The sequence below is a fragment of the Ochotona curzoniae genome, unplaced genomic scaffold (genome assembly GCF_017591425.1).
Source record: "Ochotona curzoniae isolate NIBS_2020 unplaced genomic scaffold, NIBS_Ocur_1.0 scaffold_4701, whole genome shotgun sequence".
NCBI classification, from domain to species: Eukaryota; Metazoa; Chordata; class Mammalia; order Lagomorpha; family Ochotonidae; genus Ochotona; species Ochotona curzoniae.
Window position 1 is genome coordinate 51299131 of NW_024467122.1, and position 15590 is coordinate 51314720.

Consider the following 15590-nt stretch of genomic DNA (forward strand, 5'->3'; position numbering starts at 1 on the left):
TCTTCCTTCAAAAATCACAGAACAAACAACCTCTTACAAGTACAGCCTGAAGGGATGAAAAGAAAGGATAAAATGATCTGTAAAGGATGAGGGAGGAGCAAGAGGACAGGCATTTGCCCAACAGATATAACACCAAGTTAAGATTTTTGTCCTGTGTCAAAGTGCCTGAGCTGTGTATTTCTCTGGCTGCTATCACCAGCTGTGGCTCTAATGGGGTCCTTGCCGCCCACGTGGGAGACCTGGACAGAGCGTGCTGTGGGCATCTGAAGACAACCAATAGAGGGAAGTTCACTCTATCAGTTTCTCTATAATCAAGCAAATAAGTATGCATGCTTAACTTAAACTACAAAGAAAACAAATGGAGAAGCTCAACATTCTACCCAACTGGTCAAGATTTCTGGCATCGTTAGATAAACAAATGGATGAGGCAGGCAAGCATTTGATTTTGGGCTGCTATTTACAAAGCAGGTTCTCCACAGGTTAATCAAGATCTTAAAATAGAGGCCCCAGCACAGTAGCCTAGTGGCTAACTCCTCACTTTACACATGCTGGGATCCCATATGGGCACCAGTTCTAACCCTGGCAGCCTCGCTTCCCATCCAGCTCCATGCTAGTGGCCTGCTAAAACAGTCAAGGACGGCCCAAAGCCTTGGGACCCTGCACTCGTGTGGGAGACCCTGAAAGAGGTGGCTCCTGACTCCTGATCAGCGCAGCTATGGCCATCGTGGCTCCCTAGGGAGTCAGTCATTGGATGAAGATCTTCCTCTCTCTCTCTCTTCCTTTCTGTTAAATCTGACTTTCCAATAAAAAATAGAAACTGGTGGTTGGCATTAAGGAGCAACACGTTAAGCCACCGTTTACAGTGCCAGCATCATCTTCTGAGAACTTGGCCATCCCGTTTCCAACACAGCTCCCTGCTCAATATCCGGAAAGGTAGCAGAAGATGACCAACGTGTCACCTCTGTGGGAAACGAGCCTGGAGTACCTGGCTAGTGCTGTCTTTTGGGTAATGAATATGTAGATGACAGGAACTAGCTCATCTACACTGCCCTTACAAATAAATTATAGACATCAGATTACAAATATATATTTGAAATAATATATTCCAAAGATTTCTTTTCTAGAACTTTCATTCCTGAAACAAAAACAGAAGATCATGTATTTGGCCAAGAGATGAAGATGCCAGTTAAGTCACCCATATCCCTTCCTTATCAGAGTTCGTGGGTTCATCTGCCAGCTCTGGCTTCCTGCCGCAGAGCAGCAAGTGCTAGCACAGTAGTCCCTGTCACACATGCGGGAGATCTAGAATGAGTTCTTGGCTATTCCCTTTGTCCTGGCCCAGCCTAGGTCATTGTAGGCATCTTAGGAGTGAACCAATAGATGGGAGTTCCCTTTCTCTGCTTCCAAAAGGGAGGGGGAGGAGGGACGAAGGGAGGGAGTGAGGGAGGGAAGGAGGGAGGGAGGATGTGAGAGCAGAAAGAGGAGGGAAAGAGAGGAAGGGAGGAAGAGAAAGGAAGAAAAAGAGGAAGGGAGGGGGAAGCAAGGGGGAGGCAGGGAGCAGGGAGGGACGGATGGACCACCTGCACTGTTGTCTTGACAGGAGCCATCCCTGTTTTTATGACCAATCTTCCAGAAAACTGTGCCACATGAACTCCTGAAGCCGACCTACATGACTTAACATAATATGCAAACACAGTAACATGCAAGAATGTTGAAACTTATTTTTCTACAGCTTCCTTTAACACAGTAATAGATAAAGTTTAGGAAAAACTATTTTTAGCACTATTTATCTTCATCTCGAGAACAAAACAGACTTTTACAGGCCCTAGGGATAGTAATACCACAACCCTCATCCAGTCTCCAGTGCCGCATCTCCATTTCGCTACAACAGCCCAGCAATCATCTCCTCTGAAGTATCTGTTTCTCTAACCCCCAATTCTCTGCACATACTGCAACCAAACCATATAAAACACAGCTTTGAATATGCTGGCTCTTGGCCAAAAAACGTCAAGGTTTCCACTAGAAGGTAAATTCCTAACTCTTTAGTCGGCATTCAATTAACTGGCAGCAGCATTCCTCTACAATCTTTAATTATTCATGTTCATAAGGTCTCTATTCACTGTCTTTCAAATATCTTCCCATCTCTCTGCTTCAGTTTACTCACCTGACAAATACAACTAATCCAGTTAAATTATCTACCTTACATACATTTACACACAAATCTTATCCCTTTAGGGCCTGGCGGCATGGCCTAGCAGCTAAAGTCCTCGCCTTGAACGCGCCAGGATCCCATATGGGCGCCGGTTCTAGTCCCAGCAGCTCCGCTTCCCATCCATCTCCCTGCTTGTGGCCTGGGAAAGCAGTCAAGGACAGCCCAAAGCCTTGGCACCCTGTACCCGCATGAGTGACCTGGAAGTGGTTCCTGGCTCAGATCGGCACAGCACCAGCCATTGCAGTCACTTGGGGAGTGAACCTTTGGATGGAAGATCTTCCTCTCTATCTCTCCTCCTCTCTGTATATCTGACTTTGTAATAAAAATAAATCTTAAAAACAAATTTTTATCCCTTTAAATTTAATAGATTTTTCCCATTAATTTCTTGCATTATTTAAATGATCATGTCCTGCTTGCTTCCCCAATTACCACAGACTATCCTACTATATGCCAGTATGCCAACCAATGAAGTATGAAAGGATATGAAAAACTTGAAAAAAACAATACCAATCGAACCACCTGAATGGGAAGGTTAACATTGTCAGCAAGGAGGTTAGAGAATTCATTAGTCTAAAGCAGTTTTTAAAACGCATTAACATCAAGGTCTGTCCATTTTCTGTTCAATTTTAAAGCTCATTTTTCCTTTTGTTCCTCAAAGAACTGGTCACTGATTATAATTGCCCAAATGATATTTAACTTAAAACAGAAGTGTTTCTATATTGGGTGACATCATTTATGATTAAAGATTTATTTACTTTTATTGGAAAGTCAGATATACAGAGAGGAGGAAAGATAGAGGAAGACCTTGCATCTGTTGGTTCACTTCTCAAGTGGCCACAACAGCCAGAGCTGAGCTGATCCTAAGCCAGGAGCCAGAGTTTCTTCTGAGTCTGCCACAGGGGCACAAGGACCCAAGGCTTTGGGTCATCCTCGACTGCTTTCCCAGGCCACAAACAGGGAGCTGGATGGGACATGAACCAGCGCCTGTATGGGATCCTGGCGCATGCAAGGCGAGGACTTTAGCCACTAGGCTACCTTGCTGGGCCTATAACAGTCTTTCCCAGCAGTCTGCTTCTGGCATTCCCAGGCAACTGAGGTCACTTTCCACCAAGTAAGAGAACACACTTTAGTAAGAGCCGCAGCTTCCTGATCTCATTAACCTGCTGCAGACCTTCACTTACTAAACACTAACTTGTTAGTTTTCACATCATCAATCTACCATGAAGCATTAAAGACTCCAGGTACCATCTTTCTAAACCTGTTATTTTTCCAGGTTTAGGAGGCATTTTCTGGGGATAATGTTCCAAAGGGTCTCCAAACTGTTAGCAGTAATGGAAACATCCAGAGCAATTCTCTCTCACACTCTCTCTCTCTGCTTGCTCTCTTCTATCAATCTCCCTTTCTCTGTATTGAATATTTTTCATAATTAACCAGCAAAGCTAGTAACAAAAAGTAAGAGTCCTTCCACTTTAACATCGGAAAAAAATCTAACGAACATACTTGGGATTCACAATTCACACTTGTCATTCTGTGTATTCATATTTAAAAACTATTTACTTCTCATGTTCTTATTTAATCTCTCCAGATTTAGCAACTAAACAACTATATTTTAGGTGCAGAGAAATAGCTTTCAGTGCTCTATGCAATACCTTTCTGAATTAATTTATTTTAGACTAATTCTCTAAGTGAAAAACTGTCATTTTCCCATTGTGTTATAATTTCTAGTTAACAGATTTTTCTCACACATACTGTTTTTTTCAGCTGCTGTTTTCAATATTTCTTGTTGGCTCAATAAATAACTGACATCTTAAACTTAGCAGAAAAATCAGCATTTCAATAATCTGAATAAATATTAGTAAAATAAATTTCACTATGGCAAAAACTGAGCCATCTCTACCAACCAAGAGAGTAAGCAGAAATTAATACATATAAAAGTATACCTGAATGACTGTATTAAAACATATTAAAACCATTAAATATATTAATATATTAAAGCAATCCACAAACACCAAGGATTTCCTTGCCTCAGTCAAGAACAGATTCAAATATAATTATGTTATTAAAATACTCAGTAACACAGAATTAATTGCCATTCATAAAGCTCTTTACCATGACTGCTAAGAATCAGAGACACTGTAGTACAGTTTTGTAGGAGGGAAAAGTACAGACCTGGGAATCAGAAGACCTGGTTCTAGTCTAGAAAGAGACTGAAACAGCCAGATAACTTCTAACCTTTTTAGCTCCAACACTGCTTATTCTGAAGTAGAAACAATTCCTGAATGTAAACCTTAATGAACAAGGTTAATTCTGAAACAAACAAAAAATACTATCAATCATCACACCTAGATAGCAGGTATAAAGTGTACTGTTCCAGATAAGTCAAAAGATACAGTGATTCATACCAAGAGATAGAGTGGTGCCACTTACTATCTTATTTCTACACCCACAGAACTTCACTCTCCCAAGTTTGTTTTGTTTTTTGCTTTTGAAGCTTGCTCTATTCTTTCAGTATACTAACTCTGGGCATTGTTACAATTCATTCGTAATTTTCTAAAAGTATTTTAGAAAGCAACTTATGTTCTCATGCTAGACTTAATACATAAAGATGAAAAGGAAATCTTTCCCAGTTTAAGACATACGATGTATGTATGCTGAACCAAATTTGAGAACCTGACTTAATGACCACAAAGAGAAAACAGAAAATAATAGCATAGTCGTTAACATAATTCAGAATGTGATTTTACTCTAGAAGGAAAATTTTAAAACCCTGTACACTTCAGGGTTAACTGTCAAAATATAAAAACTCCAGGAGCAGTCACTGGCATCGGTATGCAGCAAGTGAAGCCAGCACTTAGACAGCACATATACTGCAGTGCCAGTTCCAGACCAATGACTCTCGCTACTCTGCGTGTGATCAAGCTTCCTGCTAACGCATCCCTGGTACAAGTGCTGAGCCCCTGTCACCCACAGGGGAGACCCAAGATGGGAGTTCCAAGCATCTGGTTTCAGCCTGGCCCAGCCCTTGACTGGACATCTGAGGAGTGAACCCAGAGGACAGAATCAATTAATCTCTCTAGGTAAATCAATATAAATACTGCATTGTAAGCAGATAAAAATAAATACTTTCTAAAAACAAAAATATACAGCAAGGCTACAACTAAGTAGAGAACGCCATGATTGGTCAAATTTCTACATATTCTTATCAAGTGCTATTGATTTACAAAGTTCAAAAACCTCAAATGGGGGCCTGGCGCGGTGGCGCAAGTGGTTAAAGGTCCTCGCCTTGCACGCCCGGGATCCCATATGGGCGCCGGTTCTAATCCCGGCAGCCCCGCTTCCCTTCCAGCTCCCTGCCTGTGGCCCGGGAAAGCAGTTGAGGACGGCCCAAAGCTTTGGGACCCTGCACCCGCATGGGAGACCTGGAAGAGGTTCCTGGCTTTGAATCGGCATAGTATCGGCCCGTTGCAGTCACTTGGGGAGTGAATCATCGGATGGAAGATCTTCCTCTCTGTCTCTCCTCTCTGTATATCCGCCTTTCCAATGAAAAAATAATAAAAATAAAATCTTTAAAAAAAAAAAAAAAACCTCAAATGATCTTGTTCTACAAATAACATTTACAAAAGAAAGAACACAGGGGCCAACATTATGCAACAGCAAGGTTAAGCCATCACTTGCAATGTCAGAATCTGGTAAGAGAAGGCCAGTTCAAGTCCTGGCTACTCTGCTCCCAATGCAGTTTTGTCCCACTGTGCCTGGGAAGGCAGCATGTACTCGGGTCCCTTCCAATCCTGCAGGAGATTCCTACAGAGTTCCTGGTTCCTGGCTTCGGCCTGACCCAGATCTAGCTGTTGTGGCTATTTGGGAAGTGACCCAGTAAACAAAGATCCTCTTTTCTCCATATCTCCATTTTTCTCTGCTGCTCTGCCTTTCAGAGAAATAAGACATAATCTCAAATCTTCAATTTCACTAGCAGCAAGCCACATGAACCCAAGTTTATGGTCAGCTTTAACACAAGCGTACTGTTCTGGCATTCCATTCCAAATGATAATTTGGTTGGAGACTCGGGAAAAAAAAAAAATCTACCACCACACTCACCACTAGAACTTTCACAGAAGCTTTGCGAGACGTGGGCAGAGGCCTTGTCGAAATGCTTTGCCTCACCACCTGAGTCCAGCCGCTTTCCATTAGTAGTCACTTTTGGGTCTTCTGTTACTTCATTATCCACTTTCTCTCGAGGCTGAGGCTGAGGCTGTTGCATGCCCTGGCCAGTCTGTGGAGGCTCATCTCTTATTTCTAAAGCCAAAGGAGGATGCGAGGAGTCTTCCTGTGTAGGTTCCTTTTCTGCGATCACTGCTTTTGCGTCTCCTTCATATTTTGTGTTCTTTTCTTCCTGTTTATCTAGTCTGGTCTCGGCACATGGTTCTATCTCTGGAGCAACATCTTCCCATGACTGGGAATCGGAGCATTTCTCCACTCCCTCTAAAGGTTCACAAGAAACATCAACCCTGGGAGATGGTTCCTTGACGTCCACAATGACGACACTCGAGTCCTCCGAGGTAGCCTCTTCCCAAGCTTCCTGATCCTTAGGTTCCAGTTCCTGGTCCAGTACTGGTAGCTTTGGGGGGGAATCAATACTAATCACACTGGTTTCAACTTCCATAGCTTCGGAACATTCTTGTTTGGGGATTTCCTTTTGAAGACACAATCCTTGGGACTGAGTTTCCGTCAGAGAAAGGTGCAAGGGGATGCTCTCCAGGCTTTCTTCTTTGGGCTCCTCGCCTTGGCTTTCACAGGGAGTCTCAGGAATTTCTTCCACCTCGGACCCCGAAGACCCCTCTTCTGCATGGTGTTTAATTTCCATAGCTTCCTCCTGATCCAGCACACTAGAGAGCGCCTCAGAGCGAGCAGCCGGAGAAGGAACGGCCTGACTGCCTGAATCGCAGGTCAGATCAATACAAACATCCTCTGCTACAGTGTCTTCTCTGGCTTTGCAGCCAGTGGCTAAAACACTAACATCATCTCTGGCTTCCACGTCATCTCCCTTTGTTTTGTCATCACTTTGACTCAATTCTGCTTGACCATCCTCCACTGGATTCAACAAGATACCATCATTTTCAGCAGGAACAAGTTTAGAATTAAGAACCGGAGACATGGGCTCCGGGTCCTCAATCTGCGTGTTTTCTCCGTCTTCATCAATCCTCTGAGAACCTAAGCTCTCCACCTTTGGGGACTGACTATACTCGCTTGCAGAAAGCATCAACTTACAAGAATCTCCTGTCAAAGACAGGCCAAGCTCCTCTGTGGAATTTTTTGGTTCGCTCTCTGAAGCTTTGGAACACTCCACAGTCAAAGATGAGCTATGCAAATCTCCACCTTTCTTCCCATCATTTGATCGATCTTCTAAACTTGGTGATGGAATGAAAATGTCCTAAGGAAGAATAAAAAGACAAATCATAACTGGCCATAATCATATTTCTTTCATATCAAATCCATAGAGTCCTTCAAAATTTGCAAGGCAATTATTCAATTAAAGAATTTTAGGATCATAATCTCAGGAACACAAAAATGCAGTCACCAGTCCTTTCATCAACACAGATCACTGTGATTAGAGCCCTTCTTATGACATCATGGATCCAGAGTAAGCATAACCCAAAAAACAAAGCCTCTGGCGCTGAAGACACTCCTACTGTACATCATGCTGCTAAAATCATGACATACATATACGATGGCTTTCAATTACACAGCAGCATTTGCCATCTTTAACAGTAATACACAACCTATTTCAGATAACACAAAAAGGGAATATTATTCATTTTTCTTTCCACTATTTCAACATGTAATAGCTTTCAAGGCAGATATTTTAAAAGTTCCTAGTATCACTTATTAATAAAAAATGCTACTAAAACTTCAGTGGAGTATCACTACATAATACAAGAACAGCTAAAGTAAAAAAAAAAAATGCAAAACTGTATTGGTGAGCATGTGAAACAATTCCAATTCTCAACTGAAATGGAGAAAAACAATTACACTGGAAAACAGTATGGCAGCACTTTCTAAAGTTAAATACACAACCATATTACCCAGAAATTCTACTAAACAAATTTCATCAAGAGAATAAAACATGTCCACACAATGATATATATATGCAAATAATTCCAGCAGTCTTAGTCATAATAACTACGAACTGGAAGCAAACTAAATGTCTGTCAACTGCTGAATCAATAAACAAACTGAGGATATTCCTATTATAGCATGATGCTCGTCTATAAAAACAGAATACAAATATTAATATTAATAAATCTCAATAAACCTAGTGTCAGCATAAATGTAAAAGACCAACACTTATACACAGTTCATAATTCCATGAATTCTCAAAAAAACAAATTAAAGAAAAACCAGTGACAGAAAGCAGACATGTGATTTCCTAGGACAAGAGAGGGGAGTGTTGGGATGGAGGAATATCAACCATGAATGTTCACAAGAAAACTTTATACAGTAAAGACCCATCAGTCTCTGATAGTAGTGATGGTTATCCATTTGGACACAACTGCCAAAATTCAAATTACATATTTAAAATGGCAATTGTATTTCACTTAACAAAAAAAAAAAACTCCAAAGGGGTCAGCACAGTGGCTCAATAGACTAATTCTATGCCTATCAGCACCATCACTCCATATGGGCGCTGGTTCTACTCCCAGCTGTTACACTCTGATCCAGCTCCTTGCTAATGACCTGGAACAGCAGCAGAGGGAGGCCCAATTTGGAAGACCCAAAAGAGACTCCAAGCTTCTGGCTTCAAATCAGGTTAGCTCTGGCCATTGCGGCCATTTGGGGAGTGAAATAGAACAAAAGATCTCTGTCTCTCCTTCTCTCCATAAATCTGCATTTCAAGTAAAAATAAATTTGAAAAAAGGAAAAGTTGTATTTCTTTCATGCTGACCTTCAGCCCCATTCCCTATTGTTTCCTCCAAAGCAAATCATATAGCTAGTTTCTAGATTATACTTTCAGTATTGCTTTTTGTAAACACATATGTATTTTTTTAATTTCATCTTATTGCATGCAAAACAGGTAACAGTTTTGCAGGTTAAGTCACCACTGAGTGCTGGCATCCCATATGGGCAGCATCCCAACACATCTCCTATCCTCCAAAGCCCTCTTAGAGTAATGAACTTCTAGTACAATAGCAGCCGGTAGCTAGCAGACCTGAGACTAGACATTTTCTTGGGTTAACTGACCACACCAAAACAAACCAAGATTCTGAAACTGTAGTATTTATAACAAAACATCCCATCTATTGAGTCAATGAATAAAATCTCAGAAACAACAAGCCTCAAACACTAGCTCAAAACTACTAACCATCATTCTGCTTTACTCTTAAATGTCAGCAAATATTTAAGGAACACCACACATCTGAGGCTAAAGAGCCCCTATATAAGAGACATTAAGATAAATATATTTGAAAAAAACGATAAAAATTCCAGGGAGGGAGGGAGCCAGAGCTGGGGGGCAGCAGGTTATGCCAAAGCAGCTCCTCTACAGTGTGACTAGGAAAACAGAAGAGGACGATCCAAGTGATATCAGGCCCCTGCACTCCTATGGGAGATGCAATGACACTCCTGCCTTCTGGCTTCTGGCTAGCCCAGGCTTGATTGTTGCAGCCAGTTGTGAAGTAAACCAGCAGATAGAAAATCTATGTCTAAATTTCTCCCTCTCTGCTTCTCCCTCTCTACAACCTTCTCAAATAAATAAATTTTAGTAAATTCAGAGAAGAAAACAGCCAAAAGAATTTAAGAAATTGGACCCAGCGCCTTGGCCTAGCAGCTAAAGTCCTCGCCTTGAACGCGCAGGGATCCCATAGAGGTGCTGGTTCTAATCCTGGCGATCCCACTTCCCATCCAGCTCCCTGTTCGTGGCCTGGGAAAGCAATCGAGGACAGCCCAAAATCTTGGGACTCTGCAGCCACGTGGGAGACATGGAGGAGGTTCCTGGCTCCTGGCTTCAGATTGGCATAGCACTGGCCGTTGTGGTCACTTGGGACATGAAGCACTGGATGGAAGATCTTTCTCTGTGTATCTCTTGCTCTCTGTATATCTGACTTTGCAATAAAAATAAATTTATTTTTAAAGACTTTTTTTTAATTTTTATTGGAAAGGCGGATATACAGAGAGGAGAGACAAAGAGGAAGATCTTCCGTCTGTCCGAAGATTCACTCCCCAAGTGACCACAACGGCTGGAGCTGAGCCAATCTGAAGCCAGGAACCTCTTCTGAGTCTCCCACATGGGTGCAGGGTCCCAAAGCTTTGGGCTGTCCTCGACTGCTTTTCCGGGCCACAGGCAGGGAGCTGGATGGGAAGCGGGGCTGCCGGGATTAGAACCGGCGCCCATATGGGATCCCGGGCATGCAAGGTGAGGACCTTAACCACTGCGCCATTGCGCCGGGCCCTAAAAAGAAATCTTTAAAAAAAAAAACAGAATCCAAAAAATTAGTATCTTCAGAGAAATAAAACTGTGTACTCCAAAAAAAAAAAAAAAAAAAAAGACAATGTTATTAAAAAAATTCAAAGAGTTAACAAATTTAGTAACTCAGAGAAGGGTGAGGTGGTGGTAGAAGGGGCCAACGTTCTGGTGCAGTAGGTTGAGCTGTTATCTACAGCTGCTCTGCTACTGACCCAGCTCCCTGCTAATGCTCCTGGAAAAGCAGCAAAGGATACCTTTTACGTGGGTTCCTGTCACTCACATCAGGGACCCAGATTCAGTTCCTGACTCTTGGCTTCAGCCTGGCCAGGGCCAAGCTGTTGCAGACATTTCTAATTGAATCAGTGAGTAGATGATCTCTCCCTGTCACTTCTTCCAATAAATAAATAAATGCTTGAAGCAAGTTGCTGTATTTGCTGGTCTACACAAGAGATAAAACCATGTCTACACAAAACAACTGTGCATGAATGTCCACAGCAGGACTATTCACAATAGCAAGAAAGGAGAAACAGCCAAGATTTACCAACTGACAGATGGATGACAATAAAGGTGGTATATACGTGCTATGGCTTTGCTAATCAATAAAAGGAAATGGAATGCTGATACATAGACCACAACATGGATGAATTTTGAAAACATCACGCTACATGAAAGAGTTACAAAAGACTAAACTGTGGATGCTTCAAAAACCTCATGAAAAGTGCCTACCAAAAGGAAAAACACTATGCAGAGATTTAAAAAATTTTCTGCACAAAAATACATTTATTTTTAAATTTCATTTCCCACAAATCGTTAAAGTACCCTAGTTTTGTAAAATTCCATTTATATGACATGCCCAGAATAGCAAATCTATACAGATCGTCACTGTTAACGGGCATGAGGTCTGGGTGAGGCAGCAGTGATGAAAATGTTCTAAAATTAGGCTGTCAGGAATGGTTACACAATTCTGTGAATACAATGAAAGCTCCTGGATTATACCTTTTAAATAGGTGAGCTTAATGGTATGTAAATTATGTATCAATAGTCATCTAAAAAAAAAAAAAAAGCTGATTGAAAAAAAAACACCCAAAATGTTGAACAGAGTTGGAAATGGAGACAAAGTAGAAAAAATTGGAAGTGTACCGTTTTTAGCATTCCAAACAATTGAAATCCCTTTAAAAGAACAGAGAAAAAAAGGGAAGGTGGTGATTAAAGAAATAACAAATTCTTTAACAAAGGACCTAAGTTTCAAAATTCAGGGGGCCTATCAAATGTCCAATATGATGAATAAAATAAAATGAATTATTGGATGGCAGATCTTTCTCTCCGTTTCTCCTCCTCTCTGTATATCTGCCTTTCCAATAAAAATAAGCAAAATTCAAAACAAAAAAGCCCTTGCTTTGCACGTGCCGGATTCGGGTTCTAATCCCGGAGGCTCCACTTCCCATCCAGCTCCCTGCTTATGGCCTGGGAGGGCAGTTGAAGATGGCCCAAAGCTTTGGGACCCTGCACCCATGTGGGAGATCCAGAAGAGGTTCCTGGCTTCAGATTGGCTCAGCTCCAGCCGTTGTGGTCACTTGGGGAGTGAATCATCAGACAGACGGAAGATCTTCCTCTCTATCTCTCCTCCTCTCTGTATATCTGACTTTCCAACAAGAATAAATAAATCTTTAAAAATAAAAAAGAAAAAAAATAAATAAAAAAATAAAAAAGGGCCTGCTCGACTCGAAGTCAGATCTTTGTGACCAGGCATCACTTTACCCACACAGCCTGGGATATTTTTGCAAAGACATTCAGAAACCACTGGAAAAACTCTAACCAAGTTCATTTATCTCTGTTGTGTTTTCTGTGAAATTCTTATCAGCACCCTACAACAATGCTTACTGCTTATCCTTTAAATTATATATGCTCACCTATTAACTTTAAATAAATAAAAGGTAAACATGGCAAAGACAGGCACTGTGGTTCAGAGTAAAGCTGTTGCTTACAACTTGGACTGCCTGTCAAGGATACTCCACTTCCAATCATGCTTCCTGCTCACACACCTGGAAAGCAGTGTATAATAAGAAATTGAGTCCCTGGGGCCCAGCGTGGTGGCGAAGTGGTTAAGGTCCTCGCCTTGCACACCCTGGGATCCCATATGGGCACTGGTTCTATCCCGGCAGCCCCACTTCCCTTCCAGCTCCCTGCCTGTGGCCTGGGAAAGCAGTCGAGGACAGCCCAAAGCTTTGGGATCCCGCAAGCGCGTGGGAGACCTGGAAGAGGATCCTGGCTTCGGATCGGCATAGTATCGGCCGTTGTGCTCACTTGGGGAGTGAATCATTGGACAGAAGATCTTCCTCTCTGTCTCCCCTCTCTGTATATCCGCCTTTCCAATAAATAAATAATAAAAATAAATCTTTTTAAAAAATATTAAAAGAAAAAGAAATTGAGTCCCTGTAACCCACACTGGGTACCTGGACTGCTTACCAAGCACCTGACTTGGGTCTGGCACAGCTTTGGCCATTGGCGCACATGGGGAATAAACCAGCAAATAGAAGATCTCACTCACTCACTCACTCACTCCTCTGCATTTCAAATAAAGAAAAATAATTACATGTATTAAGATGTTAGATAATGTTCTTAACTGAATCATAATGATGGCTGCACAACTCTAAATTTACTGAAGCATCAGTAAAGTGTACATGCAAAACAGGTGAATTTTAAGGGCTGCAGATTACATCTAAATAAAACAGTTCAGAGGAAAAAAAAATCTGTCTACAAAACTCACATGAGAAAACTCAGGCTGGGAAGGGATAGGAAGTGATCCTGGAGTAAAGACTGGAGTGCTCTGTGACACTGGCGTTGAGGCTTGAGGCAGCACAGCAGGCTTAGCCTGCACAAGTGGATTATCTTCTACTTCCATTGGTTCATCATCCTGGAGTTTCTTCTGAAATGGAGCTTGGCCCTCTTCAGCTAGCACTGACATATTCATTGGCTCATCTTCTTTAGGACAGAAAAAAAACAGATTAATCATTAGTATTACTCACGTTACAGCATCAATGATTACACTGGTTGCTGTTCATCTAGATCTGAGGAGCCAGAGCAGACGTCTGCACCCGAGGGCCTGGTCAGGGCACAACAGACGGCCCAGGAACAGGGCATCACCCTGTGCGGGAGCACAGAGATCATGGCCGAGCTCTTATGTGGCATCCACAGCATTTTACATCAGCATCACATTTACCTCTATCTCTTTGCTGTTGCAATGTAAATGTCTCAATCCCCCTCCCTGAATGCCTACAAGACCACCTCCATTTTAAGTCTGATGCTGTTAAAAAACCTCAGCTGACAAAAAAAAATTACAATGCAAATAAATTTTCAGAAAAGCTAACAAGTAACAGCAAATTGGATTCAGCAACACTTCCGTTTCCTTCCCCAAGGGGTGGGGCAAGTCCCTATTTTTAGAGTTCATCTGGGGATAACCACCCATCCATAAGAAATGGTAAACGAGTTCCTCTGAACAACTTTCCTACTACAAATCTGTTTCCTATTTCATGTGGGAACATTCAGATTAACAACTGCATATTCTGCCTTGGATTTTGAAAAGTAGTAAACTTGCTCACCACTCCAATATCAACATATTGATTAATTTTCTTTGCAGTAACTGCTGAGTGCAGAGAAATCCCAGGACAAATACAGAAGAAAAAATTTGACTGATGTCAAATAGCAGTGACTTAATCAACGAATTGAGAAGGTGCTGATCCTGACACAAACTGCCCAGAAGGAAACACACGCACTACATCAAAACACACTGACTTCTCACAGTGTAGGACTCACTTGTACACTAACAGGGTGTTCCTCGGAACCCGTCCTGCTAGATAGAGGAAATAGGTTGATAAATCAAGTACCTATCTTACAACCTGATTCCAGCACAACTTCCTCTAGACAGCTCACTATTTATGCCATACAGGTTGCCCTTGAATTGACTTTCACACTGCTGGTTACCCACACTCGCAATCTCAACAGCCATAGTTGCAGTTCAGGTTGGCCTCCAGCTCACACACCACACTCTACACTAGTCTGAATCAGTTGCATCAGTAGCTTTTAATAAACCACTACAGCTGTGCTCAGCAACTTCACTGCAGCTTTTTTCCTTTATTAGCATGGCAACACACATTAAGGGCCACTTGTTTTAGCCCCTATGTATTAAAAATGCTTCAAACTGTTAATCTTAGCAAAAGTTTTTTTTAAATCACATACATAAACAGCTTGTCTCAAACACTGGTCCAAAGCATTAAACTTAAAATGCAACAAGGGAACATACACTGCTATATGAGGGTAAAACTGAATCATAACACATTATGATGGCAACTATATAAAAACACTTTTGTATTTGCAACACAGAAGACATTCAAAGGATATATGAATGTTACCTAAATGCCAACTCTATATCTCAGTTTAGTATCACAGGTGATCTGTTTCCTTCTAATTTCTTGCACCTTCCAAAATTTCTAGCATAATTTACAGCCAGAGAAAAAGAACTTTTGAAAGGATTTCTTTGTATTTTTGAAAAGCATAACTACAGAGCGAGGCAGAGACAGAGATCTTCCATCTGCTGCTTCACTCCCACAAATGGCCACAAGGACAAGGGCCAGCCAGAAATTCCATCCAGGTCTCCCACGCGAGCAGCACAGGCCAAGTGATTTAATTTGCTATATCACAATGCCAGCCCAGAGAAAACATGTTTTTTCTTTTTTTCCCATGTTCAAACTATAGATGGGAAAAAACTGTTCTAAGAATCTGGGCCCTTGGCATAGCAGGCAAAGCCTCTCTCGCTCTCTCATTCCAGATGGGATGCCTGCACCTTAGTTAGGAGATTAAGCCTGTCATGTGTCTGTGCCGGCCCTCAAAATAAGTAAATTTTTTAAAACAAAGATGTAACCA

General features: G+C 41.7%; 1 protein-coding gene across 4 annotated transcripts in view; it reads right to left on the reverse strand.

Annotated features, from left to right (window-relative positions):
- Positions 1-15590, reverse strand: part of TP53BP1 (tumor protein p53 binding protein 1) — an 82618-nt gene that overhangs the window by 41651 nt on the left and 25377 nt on the right. For 3 of the 4 annotated variants that reach the window (XM_040969753.1, XM_040969755.1, XM_040969754.1), the window contains 2 exons: positions 13438-13649; positions 6308-7640 (listed from right to left, as the gene is read on the reverse strand). In XM_040969753.1, the coding sequence (XP_040825687.1) occupies positions 6308-7640; positions 13438-13649 (1545 nt within the window). Of the gene's footprint in view, positions 1-6307; positions 7641-13437; positions 13653-15590 lie in introns of all 4 variants that reach the window. The other variant, XM_040969752.1, reaches the window with a different exon arrangement.